This window comes from Drosophila kikkawai, chromosome 2R (assembly GCF_030179895.1).
Source record: "Drosophila kikkawai strain 14028-0561.14 chromosome 2R, DkikHiC1v2, whole genome shotgun sequence".
NCBI classification, from domain to species: Eukaryota; Metazoa; Arthropoda; class Insecta; order Diptera; family Drosophilidae; genus Drosophila; species Drosophila kikkawai.
The window spans coordinates 11,712,349-11,731,730 of NC_091729.1; the positions used below are offsets into that span (position 1 = coordinate 11,712,349).

General features: G+C 46.7%; 6 protein-coding genes across 11 annotated transcripts; 2 read left to right on the plus strand and 4 right to left on the minus strand.

Moving 5' to 3' along the window:
• Positions 1 to 42: 42 nt before the first annotated feature.
• Positions 43 to 1,863, plus strand: Socs44A (Suppressor of Cytokine Signaling at 44A). Its single transcript, XM_017171713.3, has 2 exons — positions 43 to 730; positions 791 to 1,863. Exons 1-2 carry the CDS (start codon positions 174 to 176, stop codon positions 1,260 to 1,262), a joined length of 1,029 nt encoding a protein of 342 aa, XP_017027202.1. The 5' UTR covers positions 43 to 173; the 3' UTR covers positions 1,263 to 1,863.
• A 53-nt stretch (positions 1,864 to 1,916) lies between these two features.
• Pbp49 (proximal sequence element A Pbp49) lies at positions 1,917 to 3,314 on the minus strand. The gene is made up of 2 exons (XM_017171712.2): positions 3,179 to 3,314; positions 1,917 to 3,136 (listed from the first exon to the last, which is right to left on the minus strand). The coding sequence occupies exon 2, from the start codon at positions 3,120 to 3,122 to the stop codon at positions 1,995 to 1,997; it is 1,128 nt and encodes a 375-aa protein (XP_017027201.1). The 5' UTR covers positions 3,123 to 3,136; positions 3,179 to 3,314; the 3' UTR covers positions 1,917 to 1,994.
• Positions 3,184 to 3,925, minus strand: LOC108078112 (general transcription factor 3C polypeptide 6). Its single transcript, XM_070284024.1, has 2 exons — positions 3,815 to 3,925; positions 3,184 to 3,748 (listed from the first exon to the last, which is right to left on the minus strand). The coding sequence occupies exon 2, from the start codon at positions 3,640 to 3,642 to the stop codon at positions 3,184 to 3,186; it is 459 nt and encodes a 152-aa protein (XP_070140125.1). The 5' UTR covers positions 3,643 to 3,748; positions 3,815 to 3,925.
• Positions 3,926 to 4,019: 94 nt separating this feature from the next.
• On the plus strand, positions 4,020 to 6,986 carry Pabp2 (poly(A) binding protein nuclear 1). 2 transcript variants are annotated; one of them, XM_070284022.1, is made up of 6 exons: positions 4,020 to 4,281; positions 4,483 to 4,663; positions 4,903 to 5,304; positions 5,374 to 5,510; positions 5,576 to 5,645; positions 6,347 to 6,986. In XM_070284022.1, the coding sequence occupies exons 2-5, from the start codon at positions 4,565 to 4,567 to the stop codon at positions 5,616 to 5,618; spliced, it is 681 nt and encodes a 226-aa protein (XP_070140123.1). In that variant the 5' UTR covers positions 4,020 to 4,281; positions 4,483 to 4,564; the 3' UTR covers positions 5,619 to 5,645; positions 6,347 to 6,986. The 2 variants fall into 2 exon arrangements, with proteins under 2 accessions (XP_070140123.1, XP_017027203.1); XM_017171714.3 differs by having other exon boundaries at positions 4,022 to 4,281; positions 5,579 to 5,645.
• A 169-nt stretch (positions 6,987 to 7,155) lies between these two features.
• Positions 7,156 to 7,888, minus strand: Obp44a (Odorant-binding protein 44a). The gene is made up of 2 exons (XM_017171491.2): positions 7,735 to 7,888; positions 7,156 to 7,669 (listed from the first exon to the last, which is right to left on the minus strand). Exons 1-2 carry the CDS (start codon positions 7,777 to 7,779, stop codon positions 7,280 to 7,282), a joined length of 435 nt encoding a protein of 144 aa, XP_017026980.1. The 5' UTR covers positions 7,780 to 7,888; the 3' UTR covers positions 7,156 to 7,279.
• A 1,542-nt stretch (positions 7,889 to 9,430) lies between these two features.
• On the minus strand, positions 9,431 to 18,456 carry Lpin (phosphatidate phosphatase LPIN). Of its 5 annotated transcripts, none has more exons than XM_070284742.1 (12): positions 18,242 to 18,456; positions 14,815 to 15,269; positions 14,435 to 14,643; positions 14,233 to 14,370; positions 13,036 to 14,151; positions 12,875 to 12,974; positions 12,601 to 12,729; positions 12,310 to 12,499; positions 12,038 to 12,249; positions 11,468 to 11,968; positions 11,296 to 11,399; positions 9,431 to 10,129 (listed from the first exon to the last, which is right to left on the minus strand). In XM_070284742.1, the coding sequence occupies exons 2-12, from the start codon at positions 14,992 to 14,994 to the stop codon at positions 9,934 to 9,936; spliced, it is 3,075 nt and encodes a 1,024-aa protein (XP_070140843.1). In that variant the 5' UTR covers positions 14,995 to 15,269; positions 18,242 to 18,456; the 3' UTR covers positions 9,431 to 9,933. The 5 variants fall into 5 exon arrangements, with proteins under 5 accessions (XP_070140843.1, XP_070140844.1, XP_070140841.1 ...); XM_070284740.1 differs by lacking the exon at positions 9,431 to 10,129 and adding an exon at positions 10,316 to 10,920; XM_070284744.1 differs by lacking the exon at positions 9,431 to 10,129 and adding an exon at positions 11,147 to 11,216.
• Between the last annotated feature and the right edge of the window lie 926 nt (positions 18,457 to 19,382).

Sequence of the window (19,382 nt, forward strand, 5' to 3'; positions counted from 1 at the left end):
AAAGCGTTCTGCAGACAACGATAACGATAACGATTGCACACTTCTTGTGTACTCCAAAAAAAAAAAACAAATAATTCTTATCACCATTTCTATGGCATTAATCATGGCTCCGAATTAGATCAATGATGTGATACCACCACGAGGACGCCGTTCCGTTCCGATCCCACTCCACAATGAGCAACGGCGACCCAAGCCAAACCCACAGCAGCCAGCGTAACCAGGAGCGCGGTGGCGGAGGCGGAGGAGACTCCACAAAGGACAGGGGCAAGGAGAGGGACAAGGAGAAGAAGGGCTGGTTCCACTCGCTGACCAGGCGCAAGAAGTCCGACTCGGCGCTGTCTGCATCCGCCAGCACTGGAGCTGGAGGCCACCAAAATAACAACAACGAGGTATGCGTCCTTGAGGCGGGGGACACGTCCATGGCCAGCTGCAGCAATGGGGCCACGGGCACCCTACGCAGGCGGCGGGAGAAGCGAAATGTGTTCGCGAGACTGCGCCGGAAGGTGGGCCAGGGCCTCAGCTCCCTGCGCAATTGGCACTCTATGGGCGACTGTGACGATGGCGGGACCACGGATGCCACCTATGAGTTCCTTACCCCGGCCATATGCATGGAGCCCACGTTGCCGTTCACGCACGACTACTTGCGCTTCATCCGGAAGAAGTGGCTGGAGCGCGATGACGCCCACTCACCCAACCAGGTCATGTACAAGGCCTGCTCGGAGATGCTCAAGTAAGCTCAGCTTTCTGACTGGCCAGCGATTGATGACTCACGCTCTTTGTTTGCTTTCAGCCAAGTGTGGTACTGGGGCGAGATCTCCAGGCGCGACTCGCAGCGGCAGCTTAGTGACAAGCCCACTGGATCGTTCCTTGTCCGCGACTCGGAGACGAGCGGTTCCCAGTTTACGCTGAGCTTCCGCATTGTAAATGTGACCCTGCACTATAGGCTAGAGTATCGTGATGATTTTTGGCACTTCGAGGAGCTAAAGTACGAGTCAATAGTGGAGATGATCGACGACATATTGCACCGCTGCACCAACGACAACTTCGTCTGCTTCGTGAAGGTGCCCAACGAGATGCAGCCGCCGTTCCCAGTGATCCTTAAGTACCCGCTGAGCCGGTACGCCAACATGCCCAAGCTGCAGGACCTTTGTCGTCGCGTCCTGCAGCGCCAGATGTCGCGCGAGCAGCTGGCCCAGCTGCCCGTCCCGGCCCAGATGCTGGAGTACTTGTCGGTGGAGCGGGAGCTGGTCTTCCAGAGCTAGGCAGAGCTAGCGCCCGCTGGTCAAAGCTTTAACACGGAAGTAAGAAACGCAAATGCAAGCACGTACACCAAAGATGTCCGGGCGAATCACAGCCTGCAGTTACTCGTAATGATATATATATATATTTGTTGGACGGTTTGGCAATATGTTTTCGATGTTCGATGCATTTCTACGCCCCAAGTAACTAAACGCACTGTCTCTCACCACAAGCACGCCCAGTGTGCAGGTTTTTACTGTATGGTATTGCCAAGTACCCACTAGTACTAGTATCTCGTCTAGGATATTTATACTATACAACTATAACTATGTTATTGGCCAAAATTAGTCTATTGGTTTGTTTTCCATTGGTCTTGGTCAAGTCTATGCTCTAAATCCTTTTTGTATAAATCGAACTACCGCATAATATGTGTATGTACTAACGCTAGACGTAAGCCTACAAAGTATTGTTCGGTCTGCATTTTTGTATTCCCAACTTGGGACAACACTAACCCTTTGCCAATCTAGATTGCATGGAACTTAGGCAGCTTTATGGCAACCGATGAATCCGTTCTCAATGCCAATTACTCTTGTTGCAATGTATGTGTGTATTTTATTTAAATCTAACTATGAATATTTTACAATAAAATATCAATTCAAACTCATTGAGTTTGCGAATAAAAGTCAAGTTTTTCATGTAATTATCTAAATTAAGAACTTAACGCTAGTTTAGTGTTCATTATTTACATCAGTCTGTTAACAATCATCCGCTGCCACCTCGTTTTCCTTAGGCTCCTCCGGATCGTGATCGTAGATGCGATAGGCCTTGAACTGACCTACCTTCTGGCCGTCTACGTAGTAGAAACTGAGGAAGCAGGTTCGGCACAGGTAGGAGGGATCGTGCAGCTGACGCGACGACTTTTCGACAATAAAGTGAAAGCTGTTGACGCCGCACATGTAGCATGTCCTGCGGTTGAAGGTGCTATAGCTGCGCGGGCAGGGATACAGGCTGCGATCCGGGCGTTTACTGCGCGGCGTTAGGACCTCCATCTGTGAAATGACAAACAGGTGCTCGCAGTTGCCGTGGTGCAGGTAGTGCAGCGGCGATCCAGGCGACACAGTGAGGTCGATAAAACGTGTGTCCTCCATACGTCGCACCTTAAACGTGTCGCCCTGCATCCCGTGCGCACTCCTTGCCCACTGGATCACCGTCGCCGAGTAGTCGCAATTGTTCGGGTTCCGCATGTCATTGTAGAAGGTATCGTTAATGAAAAAGTAACCGGGATTTGTGTCGATGGCGGGCAAGGGCGCGTCCGGGTCTTGGCTGATGTCTATAAAGCGCTTGCCCGAACATATGCAACTGATCTTGTCCCGCAGCTCGGTCAGGTAGTTGCTTCCCAGGCAGAGGTACTCCTGGGCGAACACAGGCAGCTCCACCTTGTAGCCCCGATGAGCGGCCCGAGCTGGCCGGTACACACGGACACTTATCTCCAGCTCGTAGGCATTCAACGCGACATCGTTGGCCTCCGACATAAGCGGGTTGATCTTGTAGGAGTAGGGTGTACGGGTGAAGGCATTTGTCTTCGACCTGGCCTTGTGCTCGCTCAAAGCGGAAAAGGTGTTGGGCACATGGTGGTCCTCCTGAGGCTGAGTTACCACGGGTCTATAGATGTCGGCACCGGGTTGAAAGTTGATGACTGAGCTGTCCTCTGGAGAGTCGATCATATCCAAGGAGCAGCTCTCGCCGACGTCCATAAGCACGGGAGTGGCTTGAAGGAAGAAGGGCAATTCGCCGTCGCCGCCGGATAGCTTTCTTTCGTATTCGGCAAGGAAATTGCCTAGGTGCAAGGGCGGACCCGTCGGCAAGTAGTAGCCCTCCAACATGCTGAAAAAAAAATCTAGCTGAATATGGTAATTTGCCTTTAATATACGTCCCTTACCTCGCTTATGGATCCTCCCCGAACTTGTTTATCGCCTCCTTGTAGGTTATATTCAATTTAAGGGACTGCTCAGGCCCCACCTGTTCGCCCTCTTCAGCCTTGGCCGACTTTTCGGCCAGCAGCTGCTGCAAGTTGTCTATGTAGGTCCGCTCGAAGGATATCACCTTGGTAGACTTATCAACGTACTTGTACCGCTGGCGACACACGGACTCGTACAGAGGATCGCCGGCTGGCTTGTCTTCCCGCTTGTCCTTCTCAAAGAACAAATTAGTGCCCACGGAGTGTTCGTAGCGACCCCTATAGATGTGACCATTCACCTCAGCCATGGGAGTATCGCTCTCGATCCCAATAACCTTGATGGCCGCATCCTCGTGCTTCAGCTCGTTGGGTTCGATGGATTTCTTGAAATCTGCGAAGACCAAGTACTCTACGTCCTCGTATTCCGAATCGGAGGAATCATTCATTTGAAATTATTTGTTTTATTATATTTTAGGAGATTAATGCGCCCGACTTCTTATATATACGGCAGCTGGTCACACCGAAAGGCGCTACTTTTTTAGTGCTGCCAGACTGGACAAAAAAAAGTTCACTTTTATATTAAGAGCGTCGTGTGGGCTATATTGACTAATTGAATACCCTTGAATCGTAGCCTCGGGGGCGGGTAGAACTAGATTTTCCAAGGAACGCCAGCGAAAACCTCACAAGAAAGGCAAGTGAAGGGCTTTTGAATGTCAATTTCACCGACAGTGGGACCAGAGTTCCCAAACCAGTGCTGCCAACCAGATGCACCCGCTAAAAATACCAAAAACTGTCAACAAACTGTACCGAACTGTCATCTCTAGGAACGAGGCGAAAATTAATCTGTTTTCGGTGGCAAAATTTACGTGTCTTCGACCATTTTGTAAATATTAGACCATAATACACACTTGAATTGAGTGCTAGAGAGATCCGAGGTGTTTATTGATACGAGAAGGCTGCGATTTGGGTGCCTTTAGAGTGGGAAACATCAGTTTAAAGTCCACAAAAATTTCGCTGTGCAGCGGCCATTTTGGGCGAAGTAAAACGTCAGCAGCAGCAGCCCGTGTATCGTAAATATCTTAAACGTAAGTAAAATCCCGTGTACAATGAAAAACCACGTTCAGGCGAGGTTAATCAACTTTCCCACGTCAATTTTTGTTCATTTTGAGTGTGCCAAGAATTTCACCGCATTTGCATTCGCTCTCGGGCCACTCGCTCTTTTTCTCGGTCGTTCAGCCTTTAACTCTCTTTGTTCTCTTTTTCCGCCCCCTCCCTCTCTTTGGCAGAGAGCAGTTAACTGTCGCCGGGAGCTTTTGCGCCATCCAAACCAAGCTTTACTAGTAAACGCCACTAAACGTAAACAAAACAATGGCTGACGAAGATATCACACTGAATGAGGATCAGCTTCTGGAGTCGCTGGAGGAGACGAACGGGGATCAGGAGGCCGAACTTACCGCAGAAACCGAGGTGAGTTGAGGGAGAGAGTGCGAGCCAAAAAACCAGTTTCGGTGCTCCCGCCCTGCGAAAGCACGAGCAACCAAATTCCCTGGAAAAGCTCATCCGGCAAAGCTTCGGCGGGAGATACCGAGATACAACAAAGAGTCGCCATTTTCAAAGCGTCGCTTCGCCTTGTCTGGCTTGGATTTGGATTTGGGCGTTCCTTTGGCCAGTACTTAATCTATCCGATACTACTAATCCCTTTCAAGGACGACGGCAACATGCAGATCGACCCCGAACTGGAGGCCATCAAGGCGCGCGTAAAGGAGATGGAGGAGGAGGCCGAGAAGATCAAGCAGATGCAGTCTGAGGTGGACAAACAGATGGCCGGTGGCTCCACCACTGGCCTGGCCACCGTGCCGCTGTCGCTCGAGGAGAAGCAGGAGATAGACACACGTTCTGTCTACGTGGGCAACGTGGACTATGGCGCCTCCGCCGAGGAGTTGGAGGCCCACTTCCACGGCTGTGGCACCATCAACCGCGTCACCATCCTCTGCAATAAGGCTGACGGCCATCCCAAGGGCTTTGCGTACATCGAGTTCGGATCGAAGGAGTTCGTCGAGACAGCCTTGGCCATGAATGAGACCCTTTTCCGGGGTCGGCAAATCAAGGTGCGTTTGCTTGGTTGCCTTGTCTTCGATAAATGTGTCATACAAGTATTTTTTGTGTTCATCTTGTAGGTAATGTCGAAGCGCACCAACCGCCCTGGCCTTTCCACCACAAACCGCTTCGCCCGCGGCAGCTTCCGGGGCCGAGGTGCCCGCGTTTCCCGAGGGTCGTGCTGTCACTCCACCTTCCGGGGCGCCCGACGCGCAATGTAAGTGGCTACCGCCCGCCGGTTGCGCTTGGACCAAGCTAATCCCGGTCTGTCTTTCGTTTCAGAAGGGGTTACCGCGGTCGCGCCAATTACTATGCTCCCTACTGATTATTGTTTTATTAAAACCGTAGTAAGGTAAGTGTATTGTTCATTTTCTTCAACTCATCTACGAACTTTAACGAACGAGACTGCTTTTGTGGCTTACTTGCTTGGTAAAGAACTATATGGATTAATTCTGGGATACTGGTTCTCTTTATGAGACTTTCAATACCTTAGACCAAACATTTTAGTAAAAAACAGTGGGTAATTAAAATGAACAATTAAGTATAAAAATGAATTATTTATTATAAATAAAATGCATTTAAATCAGGGATCATATATAACACTTTGATGCAGCTTTCTACCTTAACGAATCTCTACCTTATATCTCAGTTCTCTTCTCTTCTTTTAAAGTTTCTCAAGTCACATAGACTTCTAACTCTCTTTCAATAATAACCTATGGAGAGTTGTGGAGAGATTACGTTAAGCGTTTTCTCTTAGGAAATCAAATGGGTAAATGGAATCTAGAAAGAAATATAAAACTGATCACCTTAATGATATATTAATATTAACTGACTAAAGCTAAAAGAGAGGCCCACATGGGTCGTTAAATAAGGACCATGTGTTGCGTTAAATATATTTGGATTTTGAACCATACCTATTTTTTTTTATATGAGACTTAAACTGACTGATTTAAAAAAAAAAACATACTACTAAATTGCCTTGGGGGACGACCAATAGAGCTTTTATTTGATTTAACGACACTCTTCTTTAATCCAATAAATATTTGATTTCAGATTTTTTTACAATATTATTTCAAAAAACATTATTTCATTGCCAAACTTCTTTGCTAAATAAATAAAACAAAAAACAGAAAATAAGAAAAAAAGAAAAAAGCGAAAACAAAAGTCACAAGAGAAAGCGCCAGAAAAAATATTTCGTTTCAATATAAAAAAAATGCATCTGCAGCAAGTAAAAAGGCGAAAAAGAGAAAGAAACCTCGAAAAAAATATTAAAAAATCAACATGGAAAACGTATATATCTTGACTTGGCTATAATGTTTTTTGAAGCACCCAATACACCAAACACCCCTCTTTTCACACATTTTATTTTTCAAATATAAAATAAAAAGAAAAATATACATAAAAAAGAAACGAAAAAGAAAAGAAGAAACAAAATCCATAATAAAAGAAGTTAAAAGATGGCAACTTCAGTAAAAGAAGGATGAAAATAATAATAAAAAAATAATATATATACAAAAGAAGACAGAAAGAACGCTGGAAAAAGAAGAAATTCAACAAAACATATATATATAAAAAAAAAAGAAAAGAAAAGCAAGTGCAGAATTTATATATTAAAAAAATATATAGAGTAAACAAAAGAGAAGTTGCATTTTACTGAAATGAAAAGATGACAAATATATCCGAATTAAACAAGCGTTCAATGCCTTTCCTTTGGGCGGGACAAGGTTTTCTTGGGAATGATAATGATGCTGGACGTCCGCCGCCCGGTATCCCGTACTCCGATCCAGCTTCGTCGTCGCGGACCTAGGCCTAATAACTTATTCATGATGTGCGTGGCAGCCAAATAAATGAAACACTCTTCCTTTTCAAGCACTATTATATGGTTTTTATTTCAATTCAGAGCGGAAAATGTTCCCTCCTTCGATGGCATGTTCTTCTGTCGCGGTTCTAGAATTGAGTAGAAAGTGCTGGGTGCTGCCTGCGTGCTTAGTTGTTCTTCTGGACGGCGGCCTGGACCAGGGGCAGGTTCTTGGTCAGGAAGCACTTGAAGCCGCGGTAGACCCAGACATTGGCAGGGGACTTTTGCTCGTTCTTGTCGGCGCACTTCTCGATGTCGGCCTTCAGCGCGGTCTTGTCCTCCTTGCCCTGGCCCAGCTGCGACACCAGGTTGTCCACCTTGAAGCCCTTGGTGTCCTCGAACAGGTCGAACTTGATGAAGATGCACTTGATGTAGTTGCGGGTAATCTCATCATCAGGGTACTCCAGAGCCTTGTACTTGGCGATCAACGCCTCGGTCACCTTGCTGCTGGCACCGCACTCCTTGCGGGCGGCCTGCAGATCCTCGGGAGTGCGCAGCTTGTACTCGACGGCGGAGGCCTGTGATCGCAAATCAAATGGGAGGTTAGCCTCAGGCTTTCACTCTGCTCCTCAAAACTACTCACCAGGCCCAGCAGGGCGCACAGCAGGATGGCAATGGCGTTCTTCATACTGAATTTGGTCTTGGTGTTTCTTTCGAAGATGTTGTTGCTCGCTCTGTGGTCAACCGGAGGAAACTGTTGGCTGTGCACTGGCCGGCTGACGCTTTTATACCTTTCGAGCATCGCTCCAAGTGAGTATGTCGCACTCAATTGTGGGGCGACTCTGAGTGGCGCTCAATTGAGTTGCACTCACCACCGCACGCTGGCGGTAATTTAAATCTCATTATGGAATTTTTTAATCAAATCGAGACTACTAAAAACTTATTAGATTAAATTAGGCATAAAAGTTTGTAGGTCCTTTTTGCCTGGTTTTCTTTATATTTTCTATAGGGATATATCTTGAATAATAGGTAGTAAATCGCTAGGAAATTACAGGTAAACTAAGCCAGGGATTAATGGTTTCCCTCCAGGTTGCCTTTGGCGAGTGACTACTGTACTTGGCCGTGCGTTACAAACAAAACCATAACCACTAGCCGCGAATCAGCTGATTCTGATTCAAGCAGCGACATTATTAATATAAACAGCTACTAAATCTGCTTAAATTTCAATTGTGTGTCTGGAGGGGCTGTGCGATCAAAGCCTATAAACATAATAATGCTGATTCGCATGGGTGGGGTCTTTGGCGGAGGGGAGAGACATCATGCCCGTAAATTTTCCTACGATTTGCTTAGATTCGGATACACTTGGGCGAAATTTGTATTGAAAAGAGATTGTGTTTCGAATTGTAGGCGATGGAGGATTAAATTTCATTTAAACAATAGAACTGTTTAGTATATTACCATTTTATCTCAGAAAGAAGGACGCATACATGGCTAAATCAACTCGCTTGGTGATGCTGATCTTAAACAAACATTAAGATGTGCCTTATGCTAAGGGAGATACCTTCTCCTGGCTGTAACATACATTATCGGTTAACCCAGAAAACAAAATAAGCTATATGAAGATATCTTACTTACTCCTATACCTCTAAATATTTTTTAAATAAAAAACAAAATTGTTTAAATGTTTTGTTATATGGGGTATTTAATTCATTTAGCAAACTTTAGCAGTTCCATCTACAACATTTTTTTAAAAGTGTCTCGTTTTGCACAGAATTAACGTTACCCTTCCTTAAATGTGATAAAAATAATGGAGAAATCAGAATTTTGATCTTTTCCGATTCAGACAAATAAAAATTGAAATCCAAATCACCTCCCTATTTTCGGAGAGTCGAACCCCCTAGACAAAAAAAAAGCCAATTGTGGATGTGCCACTGAGTTTGCATGACCGATCGACGGACCCTCCATTTGTGGCCACTTAAACTGCCCACTTCGTTGGTCGCCATCGGTGTCGTCGTGGGCCTTTGTATGCCAATGTGTATGCTGTTGTGCATGGATGGGATGGCCCGGTCCGGGTCCGAGTCAGTCTGCTTCTGCTCTGCATTAAATGAGCATTAATTGAATTGGCAAAATTACGTTGACAAATGAAATTCGCCCCCGCCAACGCACAGCCCTAGGGATGTCATAGAAGATGAGGAGCCCCCGCTGTCCACATTTGAAAATTTTCCACTGCAAAATGAGTGGTTTATCCACCTCCTCCATGGGAATCGAGTGGCCACTCAGATATCAGATAGCCAGGTGACTTTCCACCACCGCAAGTAAACATAAACAAAGACGAGCAGTTTTCTCAGAATTTCGAAGCATTTATTTGTATTGAAACACTATCAGTTAAGTATACATACATAGGTCTGGTCTAGAGCACAGTTTTCAGAAAGAGAAACTCCAAATAAAACCTCATCACAATGAACTTAATTTAAATTAAATCACACGGGGAAATAATAATGAATAATGAAATCGAAAATCACAACTGCCAGTTGAAACTGCAGCTTCTTGGAACTTGCAGGAGTCTCAAAGGAACTTACTGCGGGTAGAAATAAACTCAATTTCGGAATACAACTCAAGTCTACCCACATTTAACTAGAAACTAGGCATTTTAATAAAATATACTATATAAAATGAAACTGATGAAACGAACAACGAATGCTGGCCGCCAGCTATGCTTATGCAGGGTCATAGGGACATATTTTTGGTAAGCACATCTAGAGAAGAAGTGGGGGGTGGAAAGCTATGGGGAAAAGCGCTATCTGCTTCATAGAAAGTGTATAGTATGGTTTGCGGGGGGAGTTCACTTCTCGGGAATGGGTCGCAGGGTGGCCATCTCGACGACCTTGCTGGGCGCCACCTGTGACGTCTCCAGTTCGGGTATATCCAGGTCCGGTATGGGATCGCGCCAATAGTTGAAGTTGGAGAACTCCGCGGAGGCTTCGTCGTGCTTAACCGGCGGGAACAGTTGGTCAACAATGTACGTCATGCTGCAGTATCTGAAGAAGAGTAGTAAATGCTGGATGAGACCGTGTGCAGCGCCTGGGTTTATGCTATGATCTGGTCACAGCCCGAGGGTAGGCAATGAAAAAGAAGCGCCCCGGGATATGCTACAAAGCTACCTTAATCTAGTCCGGATTTAGCTCAGAACTCATGCCACACATCAAAATAAAAGATTACCATCGTCACAGCGAAAATATCAGGTAGACTTTATTGGTCAACTTGGCTTATATTGCTTATAGATTTCATCTCCTTAAAGCTAAACATAAAGACCTGCTATTGCAGAATACTTTCCAAACTTAACTGGTCCGCAAACTTGGAGTTTGCAGATCTGGCACTCACATTTATGGTATATATAACTAGTATATAGGACACACTCCTAACTCTGTTAGAAAACTTATCACAATTTGTTGTCAGCTGCAGCCTGCAGCTCAACTAGGTCTGGGAATTCGACGACCATCTGGTCGCCAGGGCCAGGTCCACCTTGTTCTTGGTGGCCGACTCGCGGCGCACCCGCATGATGAGCTCCCCCACATCGGGGGACTGCTCGTTGCCGGAGGCGTCCACCTGTATGCCATCATCGTTGGCAAAATCATCGTCATAGATGGCCTCGTCGTCATCGTTAGAGTCGCTAGCATCTTTCTCGGCGTCCATGTCGTAATCATCGCTGAACTGCAGCTCGTCCTCGGACTCCTCGTCGTCGAAGACGTCCGTGCGGTAATCGAAATCGTCGTGGTTGCTTAGCAGGGGAAAGTACTCGTCGACTTCTAGCGACTGATTGATGTAGCCACTGTGTAAATTTGAACACCGAGAATGCTTGAATTTTGCTTTGATTTGGCGGGCGTTCATTTGAGATTGATTGCGATTGAGGGTGCATTTTGGGGCAGTTCGTTCAATGAATAGATACTACACAGATAGGGAAAGTACACTCAAACATAGCTTAGTCGGGGAAACACCTAGCGTTACGTAAATGAAGTTAATACGACTTTTGAGCCAATTAGCGTTGGTTTTTTTTTGCGGTTTGGTTAACGTTATCGGATGTGGCATGAGTTCAGTAATGAGCAACACCGGAACCATATATATAGACTATATAGTACATGGGAGAGAGAGAGAGACACATGTGCGAATACATCTAGGCTAGGATCGAAGGAAACGCTCTACTTACGAGGACTGGAATGTTTGGGTCAGCTCGTGCTTCAGCTCGCCCTTGGTGTTGATAGTAAAGATGCGCATGATGGGTATGCCCACGGCACGATAGGCCCACACGTCCTGCAAGGATAAGGAATTGCCTTTAGGATTGATCTTTAAACACCCAAGGAATGGCAGGCGCAACTCACATTGATGCGATTGCCGTAGCCGGCATAGAAGGGCTCCTTGTCGGGGAACAGATCACGAATGTCCGACAGACAGGCAATCTTGAACTGCTCCGGCTTCTTCTCGATCACCTCGCGGTGGAAGGCCGAGATCAGGGATGTGGGATTCAGCAGCAGCGGCCCATCCGGCAGCATCACATCGCCCTGCCGTATGGAGCGCAGGTACTCGCGTGTCGCCCTGCTCTGGCCAATGGCGCGAGCCGAGAGATAGAGCAGCTTGTAGCCATTCTGCTCGATCTTCGAGAACAGCTGAGCCACGCCCAACTGTGCCCAATCCTTGCCCACCATGGGCAGAATGTGGCCCAAAACATCCGACCTGGTAATGGTGCCGTCAATGTCCGAGATGACCACCTTGTCGTTGTGCTTCCAGCGGAACAGGTAGCACTTGCAGCGCGTCGTTCCCTGGTAGGCGGTGGTCACGCTGAACTCGATCTCGTTCATGCCCTCCTTGAGGTTTAGTTTTTTCTGAAAAAAACCAGGGCAATTTCCCATTTAGTAGGATTTCAGCAGGACCAAAAGAACCTCGGGACTTACAATGGCTGCGGAGCTAAGGCGCAGCGACTTCTTGTACCGCTCCTTGGGCTCGTCGCTCTTATTGGAGGCCATGGTCAACTCCTCGAGGTTGTCCACCAGCGCCGAGGTGTTCTCTGCGTTAGCCAGGGAGTCGCTCTTGCTCAGCGTTGGATCACTGATGTCCGGTGAGTTGGGCCGCGAGGTCTGGGTGGCCACCGCTGCCTGATCGCCATCTGAGGTATTACATTAAGACTTTAGCTGAAGTTCTGGTGATGATTAAAGGTAATTCTTACCTTTCTCATCCTTGCCAAGGGGCATGCCATGGGCATTGCCCACATGGTTGGGCGCTGCATCCTGCGAGCGCCTCCAGCTCCACCAGTAGCGCCTGGTCTGCCCAGCACTGTCTGCCTGGGCGGCCGCTTCCTGCTTGTCCTCGCTGGCCAGACACTTGCCGCCCTGCGACATTAGCTGCTCAATGGCATCCTGGTCGAAGGCGGGATCAGATCAGACATAAAATAATTTGCGTTAGAGCACGAGCCGAAGCGAGCGAGCAACACAAGAGGCATGTACAGGGGGCAACTTACATCGGTTAGTGGCTTCTGGAAGGTGATCATTGTCATGACAATGGGACATGCAGCCATCCAGGTGTAGTATTTGCCATTCAGCCGTACGACTAGATTAGGCGATGAGAATATGCTGGGGCTTTTGCACACCTGAGAGCGAGCGCAGGTGCGAATGAGGGCGTGGCATGGGAAGAGACTTGTTAACAAGGCGGGATGCAGTGCGTGGGGCGCATTGAAGTGCATGGGACTCGAACACACATACACAGAACACAGCGCAGGGCTTTTGGATACTTACATCCGGATAGCTGACCAGGTGACGGTTGAACTCCTGCTCCGAGGGCTCTACGCCATGTTCCGGCATTCCGCACATGGACATGGCCACAAAGTCCAAGTACCTGAAGGGTTAGCCAAGGGATAAATAAGTATCGTGGAAATCATGGTGTATTGGAAACTCACTTTTTGTCCTTCTGCTGCTGCTTGGCCTCGTCAAAGTCTGAGTCCAGACTCTTCTGGCCCTCCTCCAGCGAGCTGGGCGAGTGCGGCAGGCTGGTGCCGTTGCCGCTCTCCCGATCCTCCTCCGGCGGCGAGAAGGGCTCTTTGGGCTTTTGTGACGGGAAGTAGAGGGCCGCCATCTCGGGATCCAAACTGCCGGTGTCCAGGTCGGACAGGTAGATATCCCCGGCCTCGGCCACGCCCACCTCCTTGCGCAGCCGGTTGGCGCGTTTCATGAAGCTGAACATGTTGCTGAGCATCGAATGGCGCTCCATCTGCGCCTCGATGCCCTCGTTCTTGGCCTGCTCGGGCGTCGGCAGCTCGCCCCACTTCCATGAGGCGGCAGCACTCTCCTCGTCCACTCCGCGACGCTTGTCCCGCATTGTCGTCTCCAGCTCACTGTCGCTCTGGATGGGCGTCGAGGGTCGGCCGCCGGCGGCGCGACCCGATCCACCGACCACCGGGGTGGAAACCTCGGTGTCGCTAAAGAAGTGAATGTCCAGATCCAGGCGTGGATTGGTGGTTGGAGTGTGGGGAAGCTCGCTCAGCGGGCTGTCGTCACCGGTGTGGGCGGTGAGCAGAGGAGCCGATGGTTGCTCGTCGTTGGACGAGGAGGTGTTATTGTTGTTGTTGTTAGTGGCACTGGAAACTTGGGCATCGCCCTCATCGATGTTGGTCACACCCACGGAGGCGGTCTCCGCCGAGGCCAGATCGCCGCCGGCGGCACTGCCCACCGAGCTGCTGGAGGAGGTCTTGCGCTGGGCATTCTTCTTCATCTGCGACTTCTTGCGCCGCTTCTTGGTCTTGCCCTTGGAAGCCACCTCCTTGGTGGGTTCGCTAATGGTGACCGGTGTGAGGGTTAGGTCTGGCTTGGCTTCCTGCTCTTTGTCAGCCACCTGCACTTCCTTTTCAGACTCTGCCGCCTTGCTTTGGCTCTCCAGCACCTCAGTCTCCGAAGGTTTCTTCTCGGTTCCCTGGAACAGCTCCTCGTGCTCGGCCCACTCCTGGCGAATCTTCTGAGTGGTGAATTCCTTGAGCTTCTCGCTCAGATTGCGACGTTCCAGCGTGTTGTCGGTGTGTCTGTGTTGGGCAAAAGGAAGAGCGATCAGGTTAGTGGAATGCCTTCTGGATGAAATGGACATGAAAAGGCATTGGGTCTACCTGCGCTGCGTGTAGTCCGAGACCTGGTTCTCGAACTTGCCGCCCTCGACGGCCGCTTCTTTGGGCTCCTCCTTGGAGAAGTCTATGGAGTTGCGTCGCGGCAACGGCAGTGGCAGCTGAAGCTCCTCGCTAGCGTTTCTATAATGGTTTTGCAACGGAATGAGTCTAAGCTGGCGGAGATTGGTGTAAAAATCCCACTTACTTGTCGGCCGCCACTCCACTGATGTCCTCCATGGTGTCATTGCCCTTGTCCCGCGACTGCAGGAAGCTGTTCGGAATGGGTGAGGTGGCCAGGTTAGCAGGCAGTTCCTCATCCTCATCCTCTAGGCACTCCTCCACAAAGAACGCCTCGCCGGAGTCACCCAGCTTCATCTGTATGTCAACGGGGGCGCCATTGATCTCAATGTCCACCTGAAAACAGAGGTGGGAAATTTAATTAATGTGTTTTTTCATGAAAATCTGTCTATTTTGAACAACCGGAAAATGGTTTGTACAAGAGAAATAATTTTTAATTTCCTTAAACTGAAATGCTTGATGGGAACACGGGAAAATATCTTAATTTTTAGGTAATCCTCTACTTACCACCTTCTCCCTGCTCCGCAGCACTCCCAGCTTGCCAAAACGGACGTGGAAGGGCGAGCACTGGAACTCGCCATCCCGCTGCTCCACCACGATGACATCGATGGCTCCGGTGAGCGTGGCCGCATTGATCTCGTTGTAGAAATCGCGGAAATTGCTGAACACTCGTGCCAGGCTGTTCATCTTTGGTGGTTCTCTCCTCGACCTGTCTCCTTGCCGGCAAAGTGTGGCTCTCCTGGGGACAGCCTTTTTGGGTCTCTAATCTGCTTGTCTAATCGCAAAGCTCCGACTCTTTGTGTGGTTGCGTCCGCGGTGTGCGGTTATATGGCAATCATTTTTATGGGCAGACCGGCGTTCAAATGCGCCGCTTATTATTGGGCAAAGGAATTGATTCTACCACGTTCTGCGGGCAATACTTTGGACCCGCTTCGTTGTCGTCTTCGTCGGCGATACGGCAACTGTAAAGGGTAGAGCGGAAACGCTATGAGTAATTTGTATAGGCCATAAAGCATTCTGACATTTTTGTTTCTTTTTCTTTTTTGGCTTGGCAACGCCAAGTGCTTGCGGAAAATAGACAAATTGCATCAGAGGCATCCGCATCCTGTGCTTGGAAGCCCCATCACTGCCATTGCTGCATTCGTTTATTTTTAACCTTTTTTGTTCCGAGCTCTTTGTGCTCAAAGTCAAGGTGAGCGTAGTGTCTTGCCCGGTGACAAAGCCTCGGAGCGAGGTGAGGAGCTAAGCTAGCAACATCTCGCAGCAACATCAATGTCACAGCGACAACAGAAAAGCAGAAACAACACAAATGTTGCCAAGCGGCGGACGTGACGTCGGAGGCGCGAAATGAAAATTATAAACAAAGCAGCTGCCTGTGTATACTGTATATATTTTACAGATCGGGTCAGAGGCATAGCAAACCGTATTAACATGAAAAATACCTTTCGAATGGGGAATATATTCGTTCTATATAAAATTGTGAAATTGTATGGCAATATATTCAAGGTATAGGGGATATGAACTACTGTTTGATTTATTGTATAGATCAGGGGTCGGCACAGCCCCTGCTAGTCAGTAAACTTTTAAGCCACGTATTCTAAAGGTTTCTGTGGCTTTAAAATGCGTCTTCGTCTTAGAAAAGACAACCTAAGTGTTAAAGATGCGTAACGACATTGCTTTTTTTACTTTAAATGGTTGGTTTTACTTTATATTATAGAAATATTTTTATATTAGTCTTGCAAATATCTGAGTCACCTTTACATAGGATATTAATCATTAGTTATAAGTATACTATGATTATATTTTATTAACCGCAATTGTGCATTTATGTCTGACCTTTAATTGCAATTAATATAAATTGCCCTGCTGGCGGTTAATTTTATTTACCACAAGTTCAGGGCAAGTTTAAAGCCTGGCAAAGAACACTTTACCGCTTATCTGGGATAAAAACTATTTACGAGTGTCTGCAAAGGAGAATTGGGGTGATAAACCCCCATTGAACGTTGCTTATCAACGACGACTATGGTTACTATCGATACCAGTGGCGTGTTCTACCGTTTGGGAATGGTAAAACACGAATGAATAAAACACACTGTGTGAGTCTGGAATTAATCGTGTGTTCCCCGAAAGACATCACGCGATATCGAGTGGTCGGTGTGCTTTACAACTCAGCCCGCACACACACACACTTTGACGGATAAACAAGTTCGTTAATAAATAGTGAATAGCCACGAAGTTCAATGTCCAATATTGCACAACAATTAAGCGTTTTTAGCAAACAATTATGACTAGATTTTTGGCTTTTGGCAGCGAGGCCAACGGTCGCCGATATCGGTACTGCCTACGGCCATCCGTACTCGATAATCTTGACTAGATTATTTGTATTTTATTTGCACTAACTGGAATTCAAAAATATTTGAGATAAGGCTATGCGATCGATCTGCATATAAGCAAACGCAGACAACAAAGAACACTTAAAATATATTATCTCCAATTAAAAATCAAATAAAGACCTGTGCTAAACATGTATTTTTGGGATAATTGTTTAATTAAAAATCTTTTAGCAATTTTCTTTTTAGTTAAAATAATGTTTTTGTTTTAGTTTGCTGAATAAATAGTCCTTTTTTTTTTTTGCTCTATTAGTAAATAAACTTCTTTCACTTTCACAATACCTCTAATCTTATCGAAACTACTTCAACATTTTTATTGAAAACTAGAATTTCCCTATCTTTAAGTTTCCTCTACAAAATATTTTTGTTATTGTGTTAAAAAATAACATCTTGATATGCTGCTGATAGGAACTATTTTGATAGGCAAACATACCAAGCGGATGAATCATTTTTTTGGAAGAAGAAAAGGATTATCCAACTGTTTCTTTAGTTTATAATTGTATTCGAGTATTACATTTATTTTTAAGGAAAGTATTAATATCACACTTTCTTTAAAGTAATAGTTTCGCTAAAAAATGCATACTTTTTATTGAATGGGAATTTAAATAACTCACAAAAACCGAAATATATTTTAAATATTACCTATTTACAGATTTCGTAGGTTTACAAAAAAATTTAAATCGTGTCTTGGTAATGTAGGGGTTCCCATGAGCTGTTTTGCTTGAAAGCCACCCAACATCCGAGCGTAAAGACTGAATCTGTTTCTTCCAGTGTAGCCAAGGATGAGGGACACCTAAGATCGCTGGTCCCTGCTATTATACACACGCACATTCAGTCCCACAACCCCGAAACACTGCCAGACATCACGCCATCTGTCACGCGTTGCCGCCCCGCTTCACTTTCACCTGCGAAGCTGCGGGCGAAGAAAAGCGCGAATTGCGGAGCGTCGACGACAGCGAAAAACATACGATGGAAACGCGTGGAAATCAGGCGATTACGATGTCCAAAGCTGGTAGCTTGTTTACAACAAAGAAACCCCAGAATGGGGCCAACTTCAGGAGCCATATATCCGGACAAAGACACAAAGGAGAGTCGGGTTTCCACACACACAAGTCCAGATAAGCTGTCCACACAGCCCCAATAACACATTCACTGCAAACTTTGAGCGCCCAAACCGAACCAAATCAAATATAATATTAAATCAAGGCAGATTGGCTCAAATTCGCGACGAGTTTTAGGGGCTATAATATGTGTTTTAATGGGTCTGGTTGTCGGGGGCTGTTTGTTGATTTCTGTTGAGTCACGACCAAAGTCCAAACAAACGGGGAACGCGAGCGAAAAAAAAGTGTCGAACAAACAAACAAACACGGGCACAAAGTCTAACCAAAGATCTTGCCAAGAAATACGTCTGCAGACGTCGTGCTGCTGCTACGTTCTCGACCGATCTCGAGGTATCTCTAGTATAATGGAAATTTTGAATAAGTTCTTGGGTTCTGTTCTTTTCTGTTTTTGGGTGTTTGTAACCGTTAATCGCAATCCACTACCTGGCAGAAATAAATTCGCTGTCCTTGAGGAAAACACTAGCGAAACTGCAGCGCGCGATTCACTCTGTTTCCGTAGCACTTGACTCTGACTCTGGCTCTGTTTCCCTAGTTTCACAATATTATTAAAGCGTTCTTCTAGTGTTTCTTTAGTCTTTTTTTTTCAGTTTCTTCGGATCTCCGATTCTTCCGTTCACTTGTTGCTCGGGCGAGTTCTCTTTGAAGACTGAGCGTTGGGACGGCTCGACTAATCGAATTAGGCACCTGCCTGAGTGCGAGTGGGAGAGCCTCACAGCCCCAACACACACACAGAAGACCAGAAAGGGAGAGAGAGACCAAGCAGAGAGCCAAAAAGCTTGCAACAACAAAACCTGTAAAACCGGAAAGTCATGTAACTTTTGTTGCCATGGCAAAACATACTGGTGTGTGTGTGTGTGTTTGCAAGTGCACTAGCGGCAGCTGCCCCATTCACTCTCCCTCTCCAATGCTCTCTCACTCTCCCTGTCTCGCTCTCTTTTGGCGAGTCTTAATAACTGTGCTTATCAGCTGCTCGCCCCACAGCAGCTGTTTATGCGCAATCGAAAGCTCTTTGCATGTAATGAGTTAATGGCGTGAGTGTTTGTGTGTATGTGCGATCTGATCAGAATCCAGAAATCGCGTCATGGTGGTGCGATTCTACGTCACTGGGAGATGTTTTCAGACGATGATAATTCTTCTGATGCTAAATGCAGGAAGTATACGCATGAGTCCTTGGCCAAAAATGTATAGGCGAATCTCTGAGAAGAGTCATAAAAACGCGACCAGAAATTTAGGCAAACAACTCGTCACAGCCGCGAGCGATGGAATATTTTCAGAATGCCATTCAAATTGCCAATGGGTGCCAACAAAAGATAACACCGCCTACGAGCAAAACCTGGCAGTTCGTACTTATGAATCAAAAACAAAATAAGACAGGAAGCTAGGTAACTTTGAGATAGTGAAATCTGGATACCCTTTGAATATCGCCTTCATTTCTTCATTTCTTGCTATAACAGCTCTATATATTAATAAATATGCCTAAATTATAATTACTTGAGATGATATGATCTCTCCTATAAGAGTTACGTATATGATATAAACTACCTGTAACAGAAATAAGAATATA